The 17919-nt window shown below is 39.5% G+C and overlaps 1 protein-coding gene across 2 annotated transcripts in view; it reads right to left on the reverse strand.

Annotated features, from left to right (window-relative positions):
- The window catches only part of LOC108277051 (myosin-IIIb), a 35610-nt gene that overhangs the window by 13561 nt on the left and 4130 nt on the right, over positions 1–17919 (reverse strand). For both annotated transcript variants that reach the window (XM_017489347.3, XM_017489346.3), the window contains exons 4-21: positions 16980–17082; positions 12328–12430; positions 11733–11889; positions 11332–11434; positions 11106–11231; positions 8993–9101; positions 8635–8751; positions 8433–8533; positions 7210–7296; positions 5556–5621; positions 3641–3754; positions 3401–3512; positions 2550–2593; positions 2392–2457; positions 1926–2045; positions 532–617; positions 374–421; positions 173–220 (exon numbers count right to left, since the gene is read on the reverse strand). In XM_017489347.3, coding sequence (XP_017344836.1) covers positions 173–220; positions 374–421; positions 532–617; positions 1926–2045; positions 2392–2457; positions 2550–2593; positions 3401–3512; positions 3641–3754; positions 5556–5621; positions 7210–7296; positions 8433–8533; positions 8635–8751; positions 8993–9101; positions 11106–11231; positions 11332–11434; positions 11733–11889; positions 12328–12430; positions 16980–17082 — 1710 coding nt within the window. The remainder of the gene's footprint in view (positions 1–172; positions 221–373; positions 422–531; positions 618–1925; positions 2046–2391; positions 2458–2549; positions 2594–3400; positions 3513–3640; positions 3755–5555; positions 5622–7209; positions 7297–8432; positions 8534–8634; positions 8752–8992; positions 9102–11105; positions 11232–11331; positions 11435–11732; positions 11890–12327; positions 12431–16979; positions 17083–17919) is intronic.

Here is a 17919-nt window from a genome sequence, read left to right on the forward strand (position 1 = left end):
AATAAATAAATAAATAAATAAAACAAAACAAAACACCTACTGGCATCACATGTGCAGTGTTCATTTCCAGTATTGTAAATTTAATGTGATGGATACTAAAATACTCATGTGTATGCACTGTGTGTGTGTGTGTGTGTGTGTGTGTGTGTGTGTGTGAGAGACCCAAACCTACCCACATTTCCAATCACGCAACTCCGTGGTATTAAGAATCGACATACAGCTGACAGATAAAACAGATTAAGCTATTAAAATACACAAAATAAACATCCACACAATGACTAAAGGAACAGAAAGATGATCATCCACACAGTATACAACCACAATAAGAACAACAGCGGATTTCATTCACTAGTGTTTGTGATGATTTATTCACCTTTCTTTGTCCAAAGGCAGATCCGGTTTAAGCAGCAGGATGTTATACCTAATGATTGAAAGATTTCGATTAAATTTTAAAAAATCTCTGGACATCCAAAAAAAAAAGCAAGCTTTGTTCCTTTTTCTTTTAAATGATGCACACAAACGCTTCTTCACCTCTGTGCAAACTCTTTAAAAGACGGTCGCCAGGAGAAACCTTCTCTTCGAATGCGGATTGTCTCGAGCAGGCCATTGTACCTCAGCTAAGGAGGACAGGAGAGAGAGAGAGAGAGAGAGAGAGAGAGAGAGAGAGAGAGAGAGAGAGAGAGAGGGGAAAAAAACAAACAAACAAAAAAACAAACACTTACATAACTACAATTTATTTTTTCCCCACATTAGAGCAATATTAGTGTCAAGTAATGATTAGCAGTTTTATCAGTTACATGTGCACACAAGAGCATTAACACACAGCGGAGGCGTGACAGTAATAATTTTTTTTTAAAAACCCCTCAGAGAGATTCTGAGCTTCATCACACTGGATTCAGCATTTTAAGCCAAAACATTCGGATAAGTTTTCTTAAGTAGTGCAATTTATTTTCCCTGCATCACAAAAACATCACCACCACCCCATCGACCACTCTGACATTTTTTAAAGGATGACAATTTGCATTTAATTTAAATATTTACCACATATTTAGTTTTGAACCAAAATATTAAAATTTTGTTCTGTAAATATTTATTTTCATCATCCTTTTTCTATTTGTTTGCATTTATTTGAGAAGTATAAATATTTTGCTATCATTTTTAGATCTGTAAATATTTATTTATTTTATCTTCTTTTAAAGATAAATTCTTTAGATGTATATTAAATTTTGTTCTGTAAATATTTATTATTGCTTTCCTTTTTCAGTGGTGCCAATTTATTTGGATTTATTTGAAATATGGCTTTGAACTTTTTAATTATGTTATATTAATAATTATTATTAATATTCTTTTTCAAGCATGGCATTTATTTGATAAATATTTTGTTATAAATATATTTTTTAATCTGTATATGTATTCATTCAATTATTTTGTTACATTAAAGATGAGAATTGTTTTTACATGTACAGTATATTAAACTGTTTTGTTGAAGAAACATTAAGTGGTTTCTCCAACTCTGATTGGAAAATTTGAAATTGGTGTGTAAAATAATTTTTTTTATATACAATCTTTATATTTTGTCCATTATTTTAAACGGACGTCAAGAATAAGAAAATGAGTTTTAAGGAACTAATCTAAAATCTTAATTTCCCAAACTGCACTTTTAAGTTTGCACAGTAGGTGGTGCTGGAGTAAAATTCATTTTAATTTTTGGTTTCTTGCCATGTGACAAATAAATATATAAATAAATAAATAAATAAATAAATAAAATAATAATTAAAAAAAAGTGTACATACAAATAGCATTACCAAGAATAATTATTCGAGAAAACGTTTAGAATGAAATATTCTGTATAATGCATGCTGAGATTAATGTCTGATTAAAGTTGGTATTAAAATAATAAATCCGGACCTTTAAAGGTGACCTACCTGATCCATGATGAGCTTACTGTCCACCTGATCGGGCAGTTTGCTGCTGTTGGGTTTGATGCATCTCACAAAGTGCGGACTGGCGGCAAACATCTTCTCCATCAGCACAGCCAGGGAGTGCTGTACCAAACAGCTTGCATTAAACTCCATTATAGGTGATCATGATAATGAGTCTTTATTGATCATGTATACACATTACAGCACAGTGAAATTCTTTTCTTTGCATACCCCAACATGTCAGGAAGTTGGGGTCAGAGTGCAGGGTCAGCCATGATACAGCGCCCCCTGGAGCAGAGAGGGTTAAGTGCCCTGCTCAGGGGCCCAACAGAGACAGCTTGGCAGTACTGGGGCTTGAACCCCCGACCTTCTGATCAGTAACCCAGAGCCTTAACTGCCAAACCGACACTGCCCTCAAGGGTGTGAGGTTAATCATTAAAAGGTCTCATTAGCAGGAACAGCCCTTTACCTTGAACTGCGTGCCTACAGACTGCTTCCTGGTCGAGTTGAAGTTGTCGTCCACAAAGTTTACCATCTTGACAAAAACAAAAAGGTCAAACAATTCATATTTTAACTGTTTATTCTAGACCAGGGAACTATGGAGCATCACAGATGATTATAATTTACCTTCGCTTTCCGTGGCATCAATGTCCCTGTTCTGGAAATTGTGGCTGTAAAAAGAAAAACATATTTTACAAAAGTCTATAATGCTGATCTGAAGCAGTACAACTCGCTCTGAGCCCTAGCTGAAACGGACCTGCTGTCAATCACAGCATCGCGGACCCTTTCGCTAGCGTAAGGCTTTTCTTAATCGCCTCTGAACCATGGAATATAGGAACACACTAGCTTTATGGATGTGTTTAAATATGGATTAAAATATACCTGGACAATAACGTTCATAGTTCTCGAGGCTTTTCATTTTTAAACTTTTTTTTAGGAGTTGTAATAATCATCATGGGTTTGCAGTTTAGTAGTGATTGTAGATTGTTGGTTTATCAATAATAATATTAATAATAATAATAATAATAATAATAATAATAATAATAACAGCGAATAATGAGGAAGTAGAAATAGTAATTATTTGAGATTTTTGTCAATGGTTTGTGTTAAATGAATTATATATTTTATTTATTAATTTATGGATTTTACTGTATATGTTAAAGAAATTAAAAAGTCGACCTCATCTGCCAAACTGCAGTTTTACAGCTGCACAGGAGGTGGCGTTGTAGTAAAAGATATATTCTCCTTCTCCTGCCATGTGCCTTTTTGTTACAAGACTACTATAATAATGATTAGATTTAAGAGGAAGAGATTGTGAAACTACAGTTGTGGTGTCTGTTAACTCAGATGAACGCAGGTCTTTGCATCATCGTGCCTGCAAGCTGTAATTCAAGCAGGGTTGAAAAACAGTGCTAATTAATAAATGAGTAGCTGAAATGTCCTTAGGGGTCCAATAAAAATAGCTATTGTTGACCTACCAGCGAAGAGGACGCTCAGGAGGGGAGTAACACTGTTGATGAACAGAGAGCGAATGTTGGCTGGAATATTGTCCCTGTTCTTTTCCAGGAAGCCGCTGGCGTTATACTGCACCTGAACAAGACGGGAAGTCGGTGTTACTCATATTACGACGTGCATCTTATTCGGTGTGGCTAAACCTATAAATCGACTCTTTTATTGTTTGTTTGTTTGTTCGTTCATTTTGTGCCAAGCTGTTCTACCTTTCCAGCGTAATGCACAACAGTGAAGAGAGGGCTATGGCTCCGGACCACCTCAAAGTGGGGATTGGCTTTGAACTTGCTGTTCAGCTTGTCTACAAAGTTTCCATCTGTGGCCTACAGGAGGGAAAAATAACCCAGTTAAGATTATAGTGATTATATTTCATAATCACATGATGCAGTTTTCCAGACCACTGAGAGGCTTTCAAACATGCAACCCTTAAATTAAACATCTTGTCCAGCAACTACTGTGATTAATGCTTTAAAAGATATTTGGTAAAAGTGTACATCTTGGGAGAGCCATTGTATTTCGCTAGGGGCTACCTGAAATAACACAGAATGCTGAAGTGGGTTATAAAATTAAATGATGAATAAAACAAAAATGATCCGATATTGCATATCTGTGAGTGACAAAAGTATGTGCACCTCTAGGATTAGCCGTACATTTGAAGGTGAAATTAGAGTCAGGAGTTTTCAATCCGTTGGAGGATGATCAGGTGTGAGTGAGTGAGCGTTTTACTTAAAGAACAGGTTCAGATCAGAAGATCAGAGTCTGATCTTCACAACACATCTTTGTGGAAGTGCATCATGGCACGAACAAAGGAGATTTCTGAGGACCTCAGTAAAAGAGTTGATGCTGATCAGGCTGGAAAAGGTCACAGAACCATCTCTAAAGAGTTTGGACTCCACATATCCACAGTCAGACAGACTGCAGAAATTGAGGAAATTCAAGACCATCAGTGGTTGACCAACAAAGATCACCCCAAGAGTAAGACGTGTAATAGTACACGAGGTCACAAAGGAACCTGGGGTAACCTCTAAGCAACTAAAGTCCTCTCTCACATTGGTTATGTCACATATATCTCACATGTTCCACCATCAGGAGAACACTGAACAACAAATGGTTTACATAGCAGGGCTGCAAGGAGAAAGCCACTGCTCTCCAAAAAAAAAAAAAAAAAAAACATTGCTGCCCTTCTGCAGTTTGCTAAAGATCACTTGGAAAAGCTGAAAGGCTAATGGAAAAATGTTTAGTGAGTAAATAGAGTTTTTGATTTAAATTAGAAGGGTTATTTTTGAAGAAATATAAACACTGCATTCCAGCATAAGAACCTTCTCCCATCTCCAAACATGATGGTGGTAGTGTCAGGGTTTGGACCTGTTTTGCTGCATCTGGACCAGGACGACTCGCCATCACTGATAGAACAATGCGTTCTGAATTATACCAGCGAATTCTAAAGGAAAATATCAGGACATCTGTCCATGAACTGAATCTGAAGAGAAAGTGGGTCATGCAGCAAGACAACGATCCTAAACACACGAGTCGTTCTACCAAAGAACGCTTAAAGGCGATTAAAGTTAATGTCTTAGAATGGCCAAGTCAAAGTCCAATAGAAATGTTGTGGAAGAACCTGAAGCGAGCAGTTCATGTGAGGAAACACACCAACATCACAGAGTTGAAGCTGTTCCGTACTGAGGAACGGGATAAAACTCCTCCGAGCCGATGTGCAGGACCGATCAACACTTACCCCAAACGCTTATCTGCAGTTATTACTGCACAAGGGGGTCACAGCACACTGAAAGCAAAGGTGCACATACTTTTGCCATTCACAGATATCTAATATTGGATCTAATCCGAATATTGGATTTCTCAATAAATAAATGACCAAGTATAATATTTTCGTCTCATTTTTAAAATTATTTTATGATGTTTCTGGTAATATTTATGCGGAAATATAGAAAACTTTCAAGCACCACTGTATGCTAGACACTATATGAGCTCTATAATGCTATAATGAGCTCTAGTATTATCAAACAACGATAATTTGACTTGAGTAGCCTCCAAGATGTATGCAAACAAATGCACGATCCACTGCTCCCAAATGAACCCCGTGTGGTTCTACCCTCATCTGCTCACCTGAGGAAAGGCACTCTGCTCATCCAGCAAGGACAGAATCCCAATCGGCTTCGTTAAGAACAGGTCCTGAGGGAGACAGCGTGTGTTAATCATTACTCTGGTGCTTGATCACAGACTTGCAGCTGCAACTGGCATTTGCTGAGCTTTTTGTGGTCATCAGTTTTTACATTTAAAAAAATAAATAAATCATCCACTTTATTCCCTGGGTGCTGCTGTAAAAACTATTATAGGTAGGTGTACTAATCTACTGCAGGTGTTTATGTAATGATTCATGCGTGTTAAAAACGAATACTGTTTGTTGCTTGAGTGGGAATATCATTATGGAATGTAATTATGAATGTTATTTCTCTACCTTTAGAGAAGAAAGTCTTTCTTACTCTTTATTAACTTTATTACAGCCTTAGGGCTGTAGCTATCAAACACTAGTAGAGCTCAGATAATGCTACTACTACTACTACTACTACTACTACTACTACTACCCTAATACTAATACTGGTAATAAATCATCATCATCATCGTTTATCCTTAATTTACTGACCTTCCACAATATTGCAGCTGCATTACTACACGAGCTCCCGATGTCTGTAGGACACTAAAAACCAAGCTTTATGGTGCGACATGTTCAGGCCCTGACTTGGCTCTACATCAGCTTTTACGTACACAGAAATCATTTCCCACATCCTTCGTGAACACATGACCGACTTTATTACTGTGAAGGTACAGGTAAGCCTCCGAGCGCCATGGCCAGGTTTTAAAATCCTCCTCACAGTTCTCTATTAAGGAAGGGACGGGTGTGCAGACGTCCTTTATAAGCTCCGTCAGCGTGCGATTCCACATCTCGCTACGAATGAATGACTAGCGACACCACCGCGAAAGGCTTTTTTACATCCTAACGGACATTTCTCCCGTAATTCACGCAAAGCATCATGGGGCGTAGGAAAAAGGTGGATATTGGAGTTATTTAACCCCATAGTTCTCAAAGTGGGGTCTGTGAAGAATAGCCAGAATATTACTGTACACACTTCAATAACGAGCTTGATAACGGGACAGCAAATAAAATCTTAATATAGATTAAATCCATCTATCTATAATAATATATAATACATATAATATAATCCCTGCCCTGTTTGAAAACGTCTGATTTAACAATTTCAAATATATATTTAACTAAGGTTGGGGCATGTACAAATAATTTAATGCTTCAAAAAGTGAAAAAGCCTGTAGTTTCCTGTAGCGCGCTTTACCCCAAAATACATTCGCTCCTTTAGGGAGGAGCAGCAGCTGCACAAAGCCATAATTACTGCCCAGGGTTAATATTTCCTAGACGCCTAGATGAGACAAGTTTCTCCATCACAAACACAATACAACAAAACCATAGACCCTACACCCAGACGATAACCTTTATGAGTTGACCTTATTCTGTTCGATGGCCTCTTAGAGAACGAAAGATATAGAACAACGGTATGAGACGTCCAAAACGCACTGGTATGTGGCTGAGAACGTAGACGCGGTTCGCGCACTCAGCATTTCCTGGTCGTGGGATTTACCACAGATCTCGTCTGCCAAACTCTCTGCTTCTGCTGTCGTCTCATAGACGGACACGAAGGAAAAGACAGAACGTACGGTGCATCGTACAGAGAGAGAGAGAATCTACCAGAATTGGTTTGTTATCCTTGAAGGTGATGGTCTCCCACTGGATGCCCTCCTCTTTGTACTCGTTCTGCTCCATTAGAAAAATGTGCTGTGGAAAGAGGAAAATTCAGGAATTAATTCCTTTAAAGGAGCAAAATAATGTAAAAAAACAAAACAAAACAAAACAAAAAGAACATGACATCGTGTGTGGCAACTGGGAGAAAATCCCAATTACACATCTAAGGGAAGGTGAAGGGAAGGCTGTAGAAGCCCCTCACCGGTTTTATATAAGAATACATGAGTGAAGATTATGTGCCGAGAGTCGAGAGAGAGCGTATCATGGGATTTTATACACGAACTGCAATGTTTTGCCCATATTTATATGTAGTGATTAAGAAAATGCTTTCTATCACAAATCATATAATGGAATTGCTGTAATGACATTTGTTTCTCTCCCTCTCTCGTTTTACTCCGCCATGTTTCTCACTCACTGTCTCTCTTATGTATTTGTCCCCCCCCATTTGTCTCTCTTTCAAGTTTAAACTGTGCTTTATTGGCAAACGCTCACTGTGAACAAAGGAATAAAAACAACATGAACAAGTCGAACTCAATGCCAGTGGCAACAAGTGACTAAACAAGTCCTAAAAATACACTTAAGTAATACTCCAAACATGAGGGAAGCTATTCAAAAACAACAAATTTCTTCAACCTGACCCTGCTGTGACCTTCAGCCTGTTCATCAAACACTCATCGATGACACACGGACAGATGACAAGCGAAGACATAATTCCTCCGCCGCTTTAGCTGACGCCGACGCCGACACTGACACTTTAGTGTCACTTTAGTGTCAGCTGACACAGACTTGAACAAATGTATGACAAACGTATGTAGTGTTTATATACATTTATATAAATGTATGATGTATTATATTTGGATGAAATGAAGCGATTTCTATTCATCTTTCTCTCTTGTAGATGCCTGCATTCTGTTGTTAAGGTTGTAAACTTAAAAGAAAAAAAATAAAAAATAAAAAATCACAAACACACAAATGTGAATCATGGTGAATCAGCATCTCATCACCGTGTGACAATCTCTCTCTCTCTCAATAGATCCCTTTATTATACCATAAATACTGCAGGCTGTGGTCACTTTATTTACTGCCTACAACACTTAAACACAGCTATTGGTGCCTAGGTCTGTCATTAGGGTGTGTGTGTGTGTGTGTTTGTGTGTGTAAATACTTACATGATTAAAAAAATACTGTAGCTGCTCGTTTGCAAGATTAATGCAGAGCTGCTCAAATCGGTTCACGGCAAAGTTCTCAAAGCCAAAGATATCAAGAATACCTGCAATGAGTCAAAACAAGGCTTTGGGTAGAACGCAAATCGTACGTGTTTGTCCCAGTCCTTTCAGATCGTGCTGCTTATCCGAAGGAACAGGAACGTACCTATTTCACTCAGCTCAACATTCGTATCCAGTTTATGAGTCAGCAGCTCGTTAATTTTACTAACGATCCAGCCAAACACTCTGCCGTACACCACTTTACCGATCGAATCTCTGGCATCTGGAAAGGAATAAGACCAGACGCAAGTGATTAGGGAAATCGTGTAAAAGCTTTCGTCACGGATTACTGCTCATTAGCATGGTCAGCTAGATTTGCCTTTATTTAAATAAACAAACAAACAAACAAACAAACAAACATCCTGGCCAGCATGGTCAAGTGTTTTAAGCCGTGCTCATCATACACGTCATTAAAAATGCAGCGTCAGTGATGAAACTGATCTACAGCAGTCAGGAAATCGTACCTTCAGCCTGTTGCTGGTTGTGTAAGCGGTGGATGGATTCCCCTCTAGTTACTGACATAGTGCAGGTGAGACACCTCATCAGGTCCTCCTCCTCAACTCCAAACTGACCCTGGGGGAGGGGGGGGGGGGGGTGTCAGATGTCATTCAGTGTTCTTAAATTTTTTTATTTATTATTTTTTATATAATTAATAGCATGTGACAGGCGATATTTCAGGCTTTAATGTTTAGGATTGCTGTACAGATTTATATTAATACAAATCCCAGTTGCAGTTGGACAATGAACGTGTTTACGTAATTAAATAATGCATAAAATAAGCAAATACTGCAATTATCTTTAGCTAAAAACCAACAATCCAGTCCTGAATACACGGGAAACGCATAATGTGCTATAATTAACGTAGCAAGCTTCCCTTCACTTAAGAGTCTCAATTCAAAATATTCCCTGACATAAAGCCGTATTATATTTCAGTTCATTTTCATTTTGTTAGTTATTTAAATTGTGTTTGTTTAATTTTATTACTTTCTCACAGTCTTAGTTTCCTAAACTATAATAACCTTGGTATGGACAGATTAAAGAGGTAAATGTCAGAGTCGTGGTAATAAACTGCCATTTCTGATGCGAATGATGATGCAGTCTTTTGCAACTGTTCATTTGAACAGTAAATAAATCGAGTTCCAGCAGTTTCTGATAACAAAAGTTCATTTGCATTACAACTTTCAAGTCTCTATTGGCCACGTCAGCATTTCTGTCTGCATGCTGTCTGTGACAGGAAGTGGGGCGAGAAACGATATCAGTTGATTCAGATCACTATTAATGGCCAGTGGTCATGTATGTGGTCAGATGGAAATCATGGTACAATCTAAATATAGTGTGACATTTAATGCCAGCACGCATCTTATCACAAACAGCCAGATGTAGCCAGCGACAACAATCCAACCTTTGGTCTAAGGAGCGTAATTGTGCCGGAGCAGGCCGTAATTCATCTGTCTGATTGGGGTGGGGAAGAGAGGCAGTTGCATGGTTACTTCCTCTATACAGAACCTTAACCTTCCTCTATACTGAATACAGGCCTGAAGTCTGCGTCCGAGCCGGGGCATTTAAGCGAACAATGGACCTGTGCAGGAGAGATAAATCCTCCAGCTGTATTCCTTCACCCACCTCTCACCTCTGTAAGTCTGAGCACAGATACACTGCCCCACAATGATCTCGATCATCATCTAAAACGCATGAGAGATTTACACTGGGGTAACCTGGTGTAATATTGCCTCTGTATGGTGTAAATGAGGCAGGAGCTGGCCTAACACAGCCTTCAAGGATGTGTTGAAAATGAGCACAGCGATTGCTTTGTTTCCTTCATTCAAGGAACACGAGTAAAGTGACTAAATGTAGATTCACGTCAAATGACAAGAAGTGCGCGGAGTTTCCACTGACCACGGTTATATTAAATATTCTGAAGACGAGCAAACACGGAAAGTTTATTTATCTTTATACCAAAACGCTGCTGAATTCTTGAACCGGAAGAATGGTCAAAAGCTTGGACAGCAGTGCAGGCTGAAATTCAAATCACAGGTTTACGCAGTGCTGTGAAAAAGTATTTGCCCCATCCTGATTTCTTCTGTTTTTGTGTATATCTCATACTAAATAGTTGTAGATCTTCAAACGAAATAAATTATTAATTAATAATATAATTATTACTATGTTATCATTTCCATAGTAACAACTCGATTCGCCTATATGCTCCGTGTAAAACATGTAAAATAGATAACTTTTAAAATAATAATAAATAAATGTGTTATTTAACAAACTCAGATATAGCGATGCTCTCTGTAGATGATTATTTTACATTTATGAAAGGAGTCTCCAGTGGCAGTGTTGTGTATTGGTAAGTATGTTTTCCAGAAAGTGGATTTTGATATTTTATTAATAAATAAATAACAATTGTAATTGTTCCAATAATCGCTGTGGTATAGAGGAACAAAACACTTTGGAATGTGCAGTTATTGGAAAATAACTTCAGGGTGGTGACATCACGGCCGCATCACACCAAAATAGCGGATTTTTTCCCCCTATAAAAGCACCATTTTTGTTTTTGATCCACTCGAGCCAACTCACCGCGGTGGCTTTGAGCCAGCCCCGTGAAGTCTCGCTCACTTTCAGGGCATCGCTCTCAGTCGGCTCGAACGCGATATTTCCCAGAGATAGGATCCCGGCCAGGATAGTCATCATGTCCACCTTTTCCTAAAAGTGCCACGCAAGAACACTGTAAGTACTGAGTAGTTGTGAACAGGCTGACGGAAGACTGTGAGCTTGTTATGTGCAGCAGAGGGAGAAATTTCACCTGCTCCTCGAAGCCCACCATATCCATGGCATTGCTCACTTCATTATACTTTTCACTCCAGTGCTGCACCATATCTCCCTGGCCAAATCGCCCGTTCAGGTAACTAGGACACAGACAAGCAGACATTCATGAGTCACAGCACTATGGCCTAATGAGATAAAAGGAGTTCCAATGAAAACAAAGAAATTCCACAAAAGCCCCAAGAACGTATTGCGCGTCAACACACACACACACACACACACGCGATGATAAAACAACGCCTTCCTCTAAAATAAAACACACGACAAACATCAAGTCATAAAAACCGGACTGTGCGATTCCTGAAGTAGCTCCAAATGGTCTTTTATTACATCTACTAGAATCTGAAACGTCTAGTTACAGGACATCACAAAATGACTCACCGGTATTGAGTAGCGTCCAGGAGGCCATACATCTCCTTGTCCTGGGAAGAAATGCCAGCAAGCATGCAGTAGAAGATATGGAAGTTCCTCTCGCCTTCATCTTGGTGGACCACACGGGACTTCTCTAGTAGATACTCGTTGATTTTGGCTCCTTTTACTACAGAGAGAGAAGAGAGTACGCTGAAAGGAAATAAAGACCACATCAAAGTACACTGAGAGGAAATAAGTATTCTGACACTTGGTTTTTACACTTCAGAATAACAGTGCATTTTGTTGCTTCATGGTTCAATGGGGGACTCGTGTTCACTTGCGAATTCATTATCGAACCGACTGTACTCACAGGCGCGTTTAAGGTCTTTCCTATTGCTCTGTAGCTTTTTCCATCCGAGCGTTGTTTAACAATGTTGTCCCCGAGCAGCTCGTCCACTTTCGCCACGATTGTGACTTGTTGCATGAAATAGGAATGTCTGAATACTTTTTCGCTATCGAGCCCATTTCCCTCCCCACCCCCGCTTATATCCCCTCACTGTACATCATCCGCCATCAGTGAGGCACAACGCTAGATTCGCTCTGTTGCTGTGTCTAATAAACTCACCTGAAGAGTTCTGAAAGCGCAGCTGAATATACTTTCCAAACCGACTACTGTTGTCATTCATGACTGTCTGGGCGTTCCCGAATGCCTCCAGAAGAGGGTTCACCTGTTAAAAAAAAAAACAGAAAAGGAAAAAAAACAGAAAGAAAGTGTTCATACAAAATAAATGGTTGCCTTGGAGAAAGGCTGCAATCGCCGTTAACAAGTAGATCACTGAAAAATAATTGTTTTTGTCTACGCAAGCATTCCTATGTGCAATAGTACATATACTGTTCTAAATCTAATGTCTATTAATAGCTCAACAATATGCATTATGAGAACGACAAAACTGTTAAGCACACTTAAATACAAATAAGCAGAAATAAATCTGCAAAATAATCCGCCTTGAGACATTCGTTAACAGAAAATAATCTGGTGTGCCTAAAACGAACCCTCACGTCGACGGCTTTTTAAATCAGCCATCGTAACCTGAAGGCCTGAGCTACGCTGCTGATAATAGGCAGAGTAACGGAACAAAGCTGGGCTCTGAAGCAACAGAAAACTGCAGCAAATACAGTGTGCGCCTTTAGAAATGAAAACCAGAAATCAGCTGATGGAAAAAGAAACCCCCTAATTATAAACTCCAACAAACCGTGTCCAGACTGAACATCAGCCTTAATTTATTTGTTTAAGAATACAGATGAATAAAATGAGGTGCTCTGCATCAGCAGCACTGTGGTTGGAAGAAAATGAACAGAGAATGGATGGTTTCAACACAAAGAACATGGAAAATAAAAGTGCGCCACGTGGGCAGAACAAGCCATCCCCTAGAACAACGCAGTGAGGATGTGCTGGTTAAGCAGCTTTGCCTGAAGTCAGCAGTTAACAAATAAATCACTAGGAAGGACACAGGAGAGGAAACCCAAAAACAGAAATGACGCCTGGAAAACAGTTTGTTTTGACTGGGAGGAACTCTCCTGCTCTTTCTGGAGATCCTCCCATGACTCAAGTTACCCTTGAGCAGCCGCGTTTGCAAATCTGTCACATGACAGACAATACGCTTCACGAACAAAGGCTCTGGTAAAAAAGTGCTCGCGGGAAAACGTAATAAATAAATGATATGAACGAGGTGTTCGGTATCAAAGTCAATTCCCTGGAAGGCAGTCCTTTTGAAAACCGGCCTACAGGCAGGCCTGTGCTGTGTAACTTAGCCATATGACACAATTTCCCAGAGGGTAGTGCTTCCCACACTTAAAGTTTCACACAGTCCCCCTCTCCTTTTCAGTCCCCCTCCCGACATCCTGTCCTTCTGAGACAGATGTGAACATGTGGAAAATGCTTATGCAGCAATCACTGAAGGTATACTGAAACATATCCCAGGGAAAGTATACACAACTAAGAGTTTTTTCAGATGAAAATCCAGTGCAATGCTGACAAGAAGTGGACAAAAAGATTAAACCGATGTGGAAAATGTTAAATAAATACTATATTTTACAAAGATTTCACTTTATTGGCTACGTCACATCCGGAGCAACTGTAAAATCCTTGATTATTTCGGAAAAAAGTTCTCGTGCAAATAGCGCCTGGTGTCATTATAAAAGATGGTTGGGAAGATTTGATGCAATAAGTAGGAACCATGGTGAAGGTGAAGCTTCCTAAAGTTCTGAGGGACAACATTATTAAACAAACACTTGAATGGTAAAAGCTAAAAGGCTACCGTGTCACAGCAAAGACCATAAACAGCTCAAGAACAGGTCACAAGAACTGGTTTGATAACATGTAGGTGGAAAGTTCATGGAACCATAAATAAATCACCCACAGATGTGCCATACAAGATTTCAGAGCCTGTAAGACAACAGTTACAGAACACCAAGAATGGAAACTCCACCGCAGCGATTTCCATTCTAACACCTCACATCCATAAACTCCTCTGCTAAAAATACAAGCTCAGAGATGCAAATCTACAATTTTCAGATGAGCATTTAGACTCCTTTTGGAACAAAAGACGACAGAATAATTGAGCAGTAAGTTAGCTTGCCGTGTTTGTACACCATACCAACAGTGGAGCGCTCATCAACAAGAGAACGACCACAAAACATACAGCCAAATAAACTCCAAGAGTGCTTGGGTCTAATTATTTACACTGGTGCTTGAAAGTTTGTGTACCCTATAGAATTTTCTACATTTTCTATATCTGCATAAATATGACCTAAAACTTGCTAATGTTAATGCTCATGATCTTCACAACACATCTTTGTGGAAGTGCATCATGGCACGAACAAAGGAGATTTCTGAGGACCTCAGTAAAAGAGTTGATGCTGATCAGGCTGGAAAAGGTCACAGAACCATCTCTAAAGAGTTTGGACTCCACATATCCACAGTCAGACAGACTGTAGAAATTGAGGAAATTCAAGACCATCAGTGGTTGACCAACAAAGATCACCCCAAGAGTAAGACGTGTAATAGTCCACGAGGTCACAAAGGAACCCGGGGTAACCTCTAAGCAACTAAAGTCCTCTCTCACATTGGTTATGTCACATATATCTCACATGTTCCACCATCAGGAGAACACTGAACAATGGTGTGCGTGGCAGGGCTGCGAGGAGAAAGCCACTGCTCTCCAAAAAGAGCATTGCTGCACATCTGCAGTTTGCTAAAGATCACGTGGACGAGCCAGAAGGCTAATGGAAAAATGTTTTGTGGACAGATGAGACCAAAAAGAATTTTTGTTTTAAATGAGAAGCGTTATGTTTGGAGAAATTAAAACACTGCATTCCAGCATAAGAACCTTCTCCCATCTGTGAAACATGGTGGTGGTAGTGTCAGGGTTTGGACCTGTTCTGCTGCATCTGGACCAGGACGACTCGCCATCACTGATGGAACAATGAGTTCTGAATGATACCAGCGAATTCTAAAGGAAAAATGTCAGGACATCTGTCCATGAACTGAATCTGAGAAAGTGGGTCATGCAGTGAGACAACGATCCTAAACACCCGAGTCGTTCTACCAGAGAACGCTTAAAGAAGAATAAAGTTCATGTTTTTAGAATGACCAAGTCAAAGTCCTGACTTGAATCCAGTAGAAATGTTGTGGAAGAACCTGAAGCGAGCAATTCATGTGAGGAAACCCACCAACACCCCAGAGTTGAAGCTGTACTCCGCCCCCCCTCACAGAAACGTAATACTGGATCATTTTCCTCAATAAAAATGACCAAGTAAAATATTTTTGTCCCATTTGTTTAATTAAGTTCTCTTTATCTACTTTTAGGATTTGTGGGAAAATCTGATGCTTCAGGACATATTTATACAGAAATGTGGAAATTTCGAAAGGGTTCACTAATTTTCGAGCACTAACTTTCTATGGAGGATTTTGAAATTCCCTCAGAGGGAATATCTCACTTTGGGAAATTGAAGACTATTTGGACCAGAATACAACCAGAATTCTGCAAAAAAAAAAAGAAGCTAAGAACATCTCACAGCTGTAATTGCCAACAATGCCTTTGCTGTTAACTCGACATTTCCTTGACAGGAAGTCTGTCTGACTGCAAACCTGATACCTCACTTCACTGTCTTGGTGAGCGAGTGATGACCTATGTGCAAGCAATTCTGTTACAGGTGGAACAAGAAATACAAGTTAGCTCATAAGGGATCATATTAGCGCTACAAAGGCAAGGCCCATAAAAATGAATTCGTCTCCTTGAGCATTTGAGTGTGAAGGCGTATGAAAAGGCCACTGGATCAACACGCTGGACCTTATGTACACTCGTCCACTTTGAGAGCAGTTGTAATTTTGTAAACATTGTAGGGGCTGAAAAGCCACAGCATATCAAACGCAAATTCAACTGTATTCAATGCTGTTCGAGTTAAACAGTACACATTGTCGCAAAATATTTCTTTACAGAAATACTGATGACATGACGAAGAAACCTTAAGACTCGAAACTGAACCCGTCCTCTTATGGATAATGGGAGCGTAAATTGTTACTCTTCCACAACTCTACACGATAAAGTTCAACAGCACTGAGTGCATTGAAAGGATGATCAGGAGTTTGTACGCTTACAGCAGCAGTTGTTAGGTAGAACTCTACAATATCCATACGAGATCATTCAAGACTTGGACATAAACTGACAATCAAAACAAGGAAGTCCAAAGACGTGTGTTGTAGTCTGAATGGCATTTCCAAATGGTCTGTAGAGGGTGAATGTGTGTGCGATTGTGTCCTGTGATGGGTTGGAACCCAGTCCAGGGTGTCTTGTGCCCAGAGTCCCCAGGGATAAGCTGCAGTCTCCCCCACGACCCTGTGTAGGATAAGCGGCATGGAAAATATATGAATGGACGGATGGACAACAAGTGTGCTAACCCTGTACTCACCTCTTACCCAATCCTTACTAGCACTTCTTCTGTTGCACAACTTCTTCTCAACAAGGAAGAACTGATTACAGTGCGATTACTCATTATTCATTTTATTACCGTATTCAGTCTAACACGTCACACCCAAGTTCCTGTAAACATGTTTTTTTTTTGTTTTTTTTTTAAACTCACCAAGCCCATATATTATAAAGGTACAATAAAATCAGAGTACGAATTATGTGAATCAACTGCCGTCTCTTGCACAGCTTAGGTTTTGACGTGCAAACGACAAGGTTACATTCAAATAAGCGTGGCTGGATGACTTACCTGCAGGATCTGCTGCTCGAGCTGAGAGTTCGCTCGACAAAGCTCCATAAGCTGCCGCAATAAAAGCTTTGTGCTTTCAGTCTTTCCTGCTCCGCTTTCACCACTAAAGAGAAAATAAATAAAACAAGACTATAACTGAAGTTGATATCATGAAGCTTAGAGGTCATTCTTTGTATTTGTAATGCAACTTCCAGAAACATCCATCTATTTCATCCCATATTTCATACAGCAAAGACCCTAAACAGCCTTTTTATTATCCATCATCATGAACCAGACCGAAATTCCAAGGCAGACTTTGAACCTTGCAGGTGTAGTTTAAAAAAAAAAAGGGGGGGGGGGGAAAGAAAAAGAAAAAAAAGGGCATTTGATAAGCAAATACGCCAAGCCTGATGGCGCTCTGGACCACTTGACGTGTAAATCCAAATGTTTGAGTTAATTCTGTACAATTTGCATAACCAATGGAACTTGCAAATACACGCTTGTGACCACGAGGACGCACTGCTTCGACTTTCATTTAATCACAGAGCGAAGAGCTACTAATTAAACACCTCGAATTGCTTTGCTAAACTGGGACATAATAAACACTGACTATAAATAGACTTCAGAGATAAAAAAATGATGATGATTTATTATTATGATGCCATCTTCCAGCACTTGCTTATAGGAAGATGATGAGTGAAATACATACACACAGGAACAACACCTTCTTTTTATGTTGATGACATTTAAAAAAATTTTTTTTAAAAAAAGAGACACTATATTTATATCCGTCATCACGGTCATGCAAACATGAGCGTACAGGTGTCACACCCCATAGTTTACAGCCAAATCAATTTGTGCTCTGTCGTCGAGGCGATTATCGAGCTCCCTCCACCACACACAGACCACACACTCCTGTAACATACACACACACTCCCACCTCCTCATTCTTTCCAAGCGC

This window comes from Ictalurus punctatus, chromosome 16 (genome assembly GCF_001660625.3).
Source record: "Ictalurus punctatus breed USDA103 chromosome 16, Coco_2.0, whole genome shotgun sequence".
Classification (NCBI taxonomy): domain Eukaryota; kingdom Metazoa; phylum Chordata; class Actinopteri; order Siluriformes; family Ictaluridae; genus Ictalurus; species Ictalurus punctatus.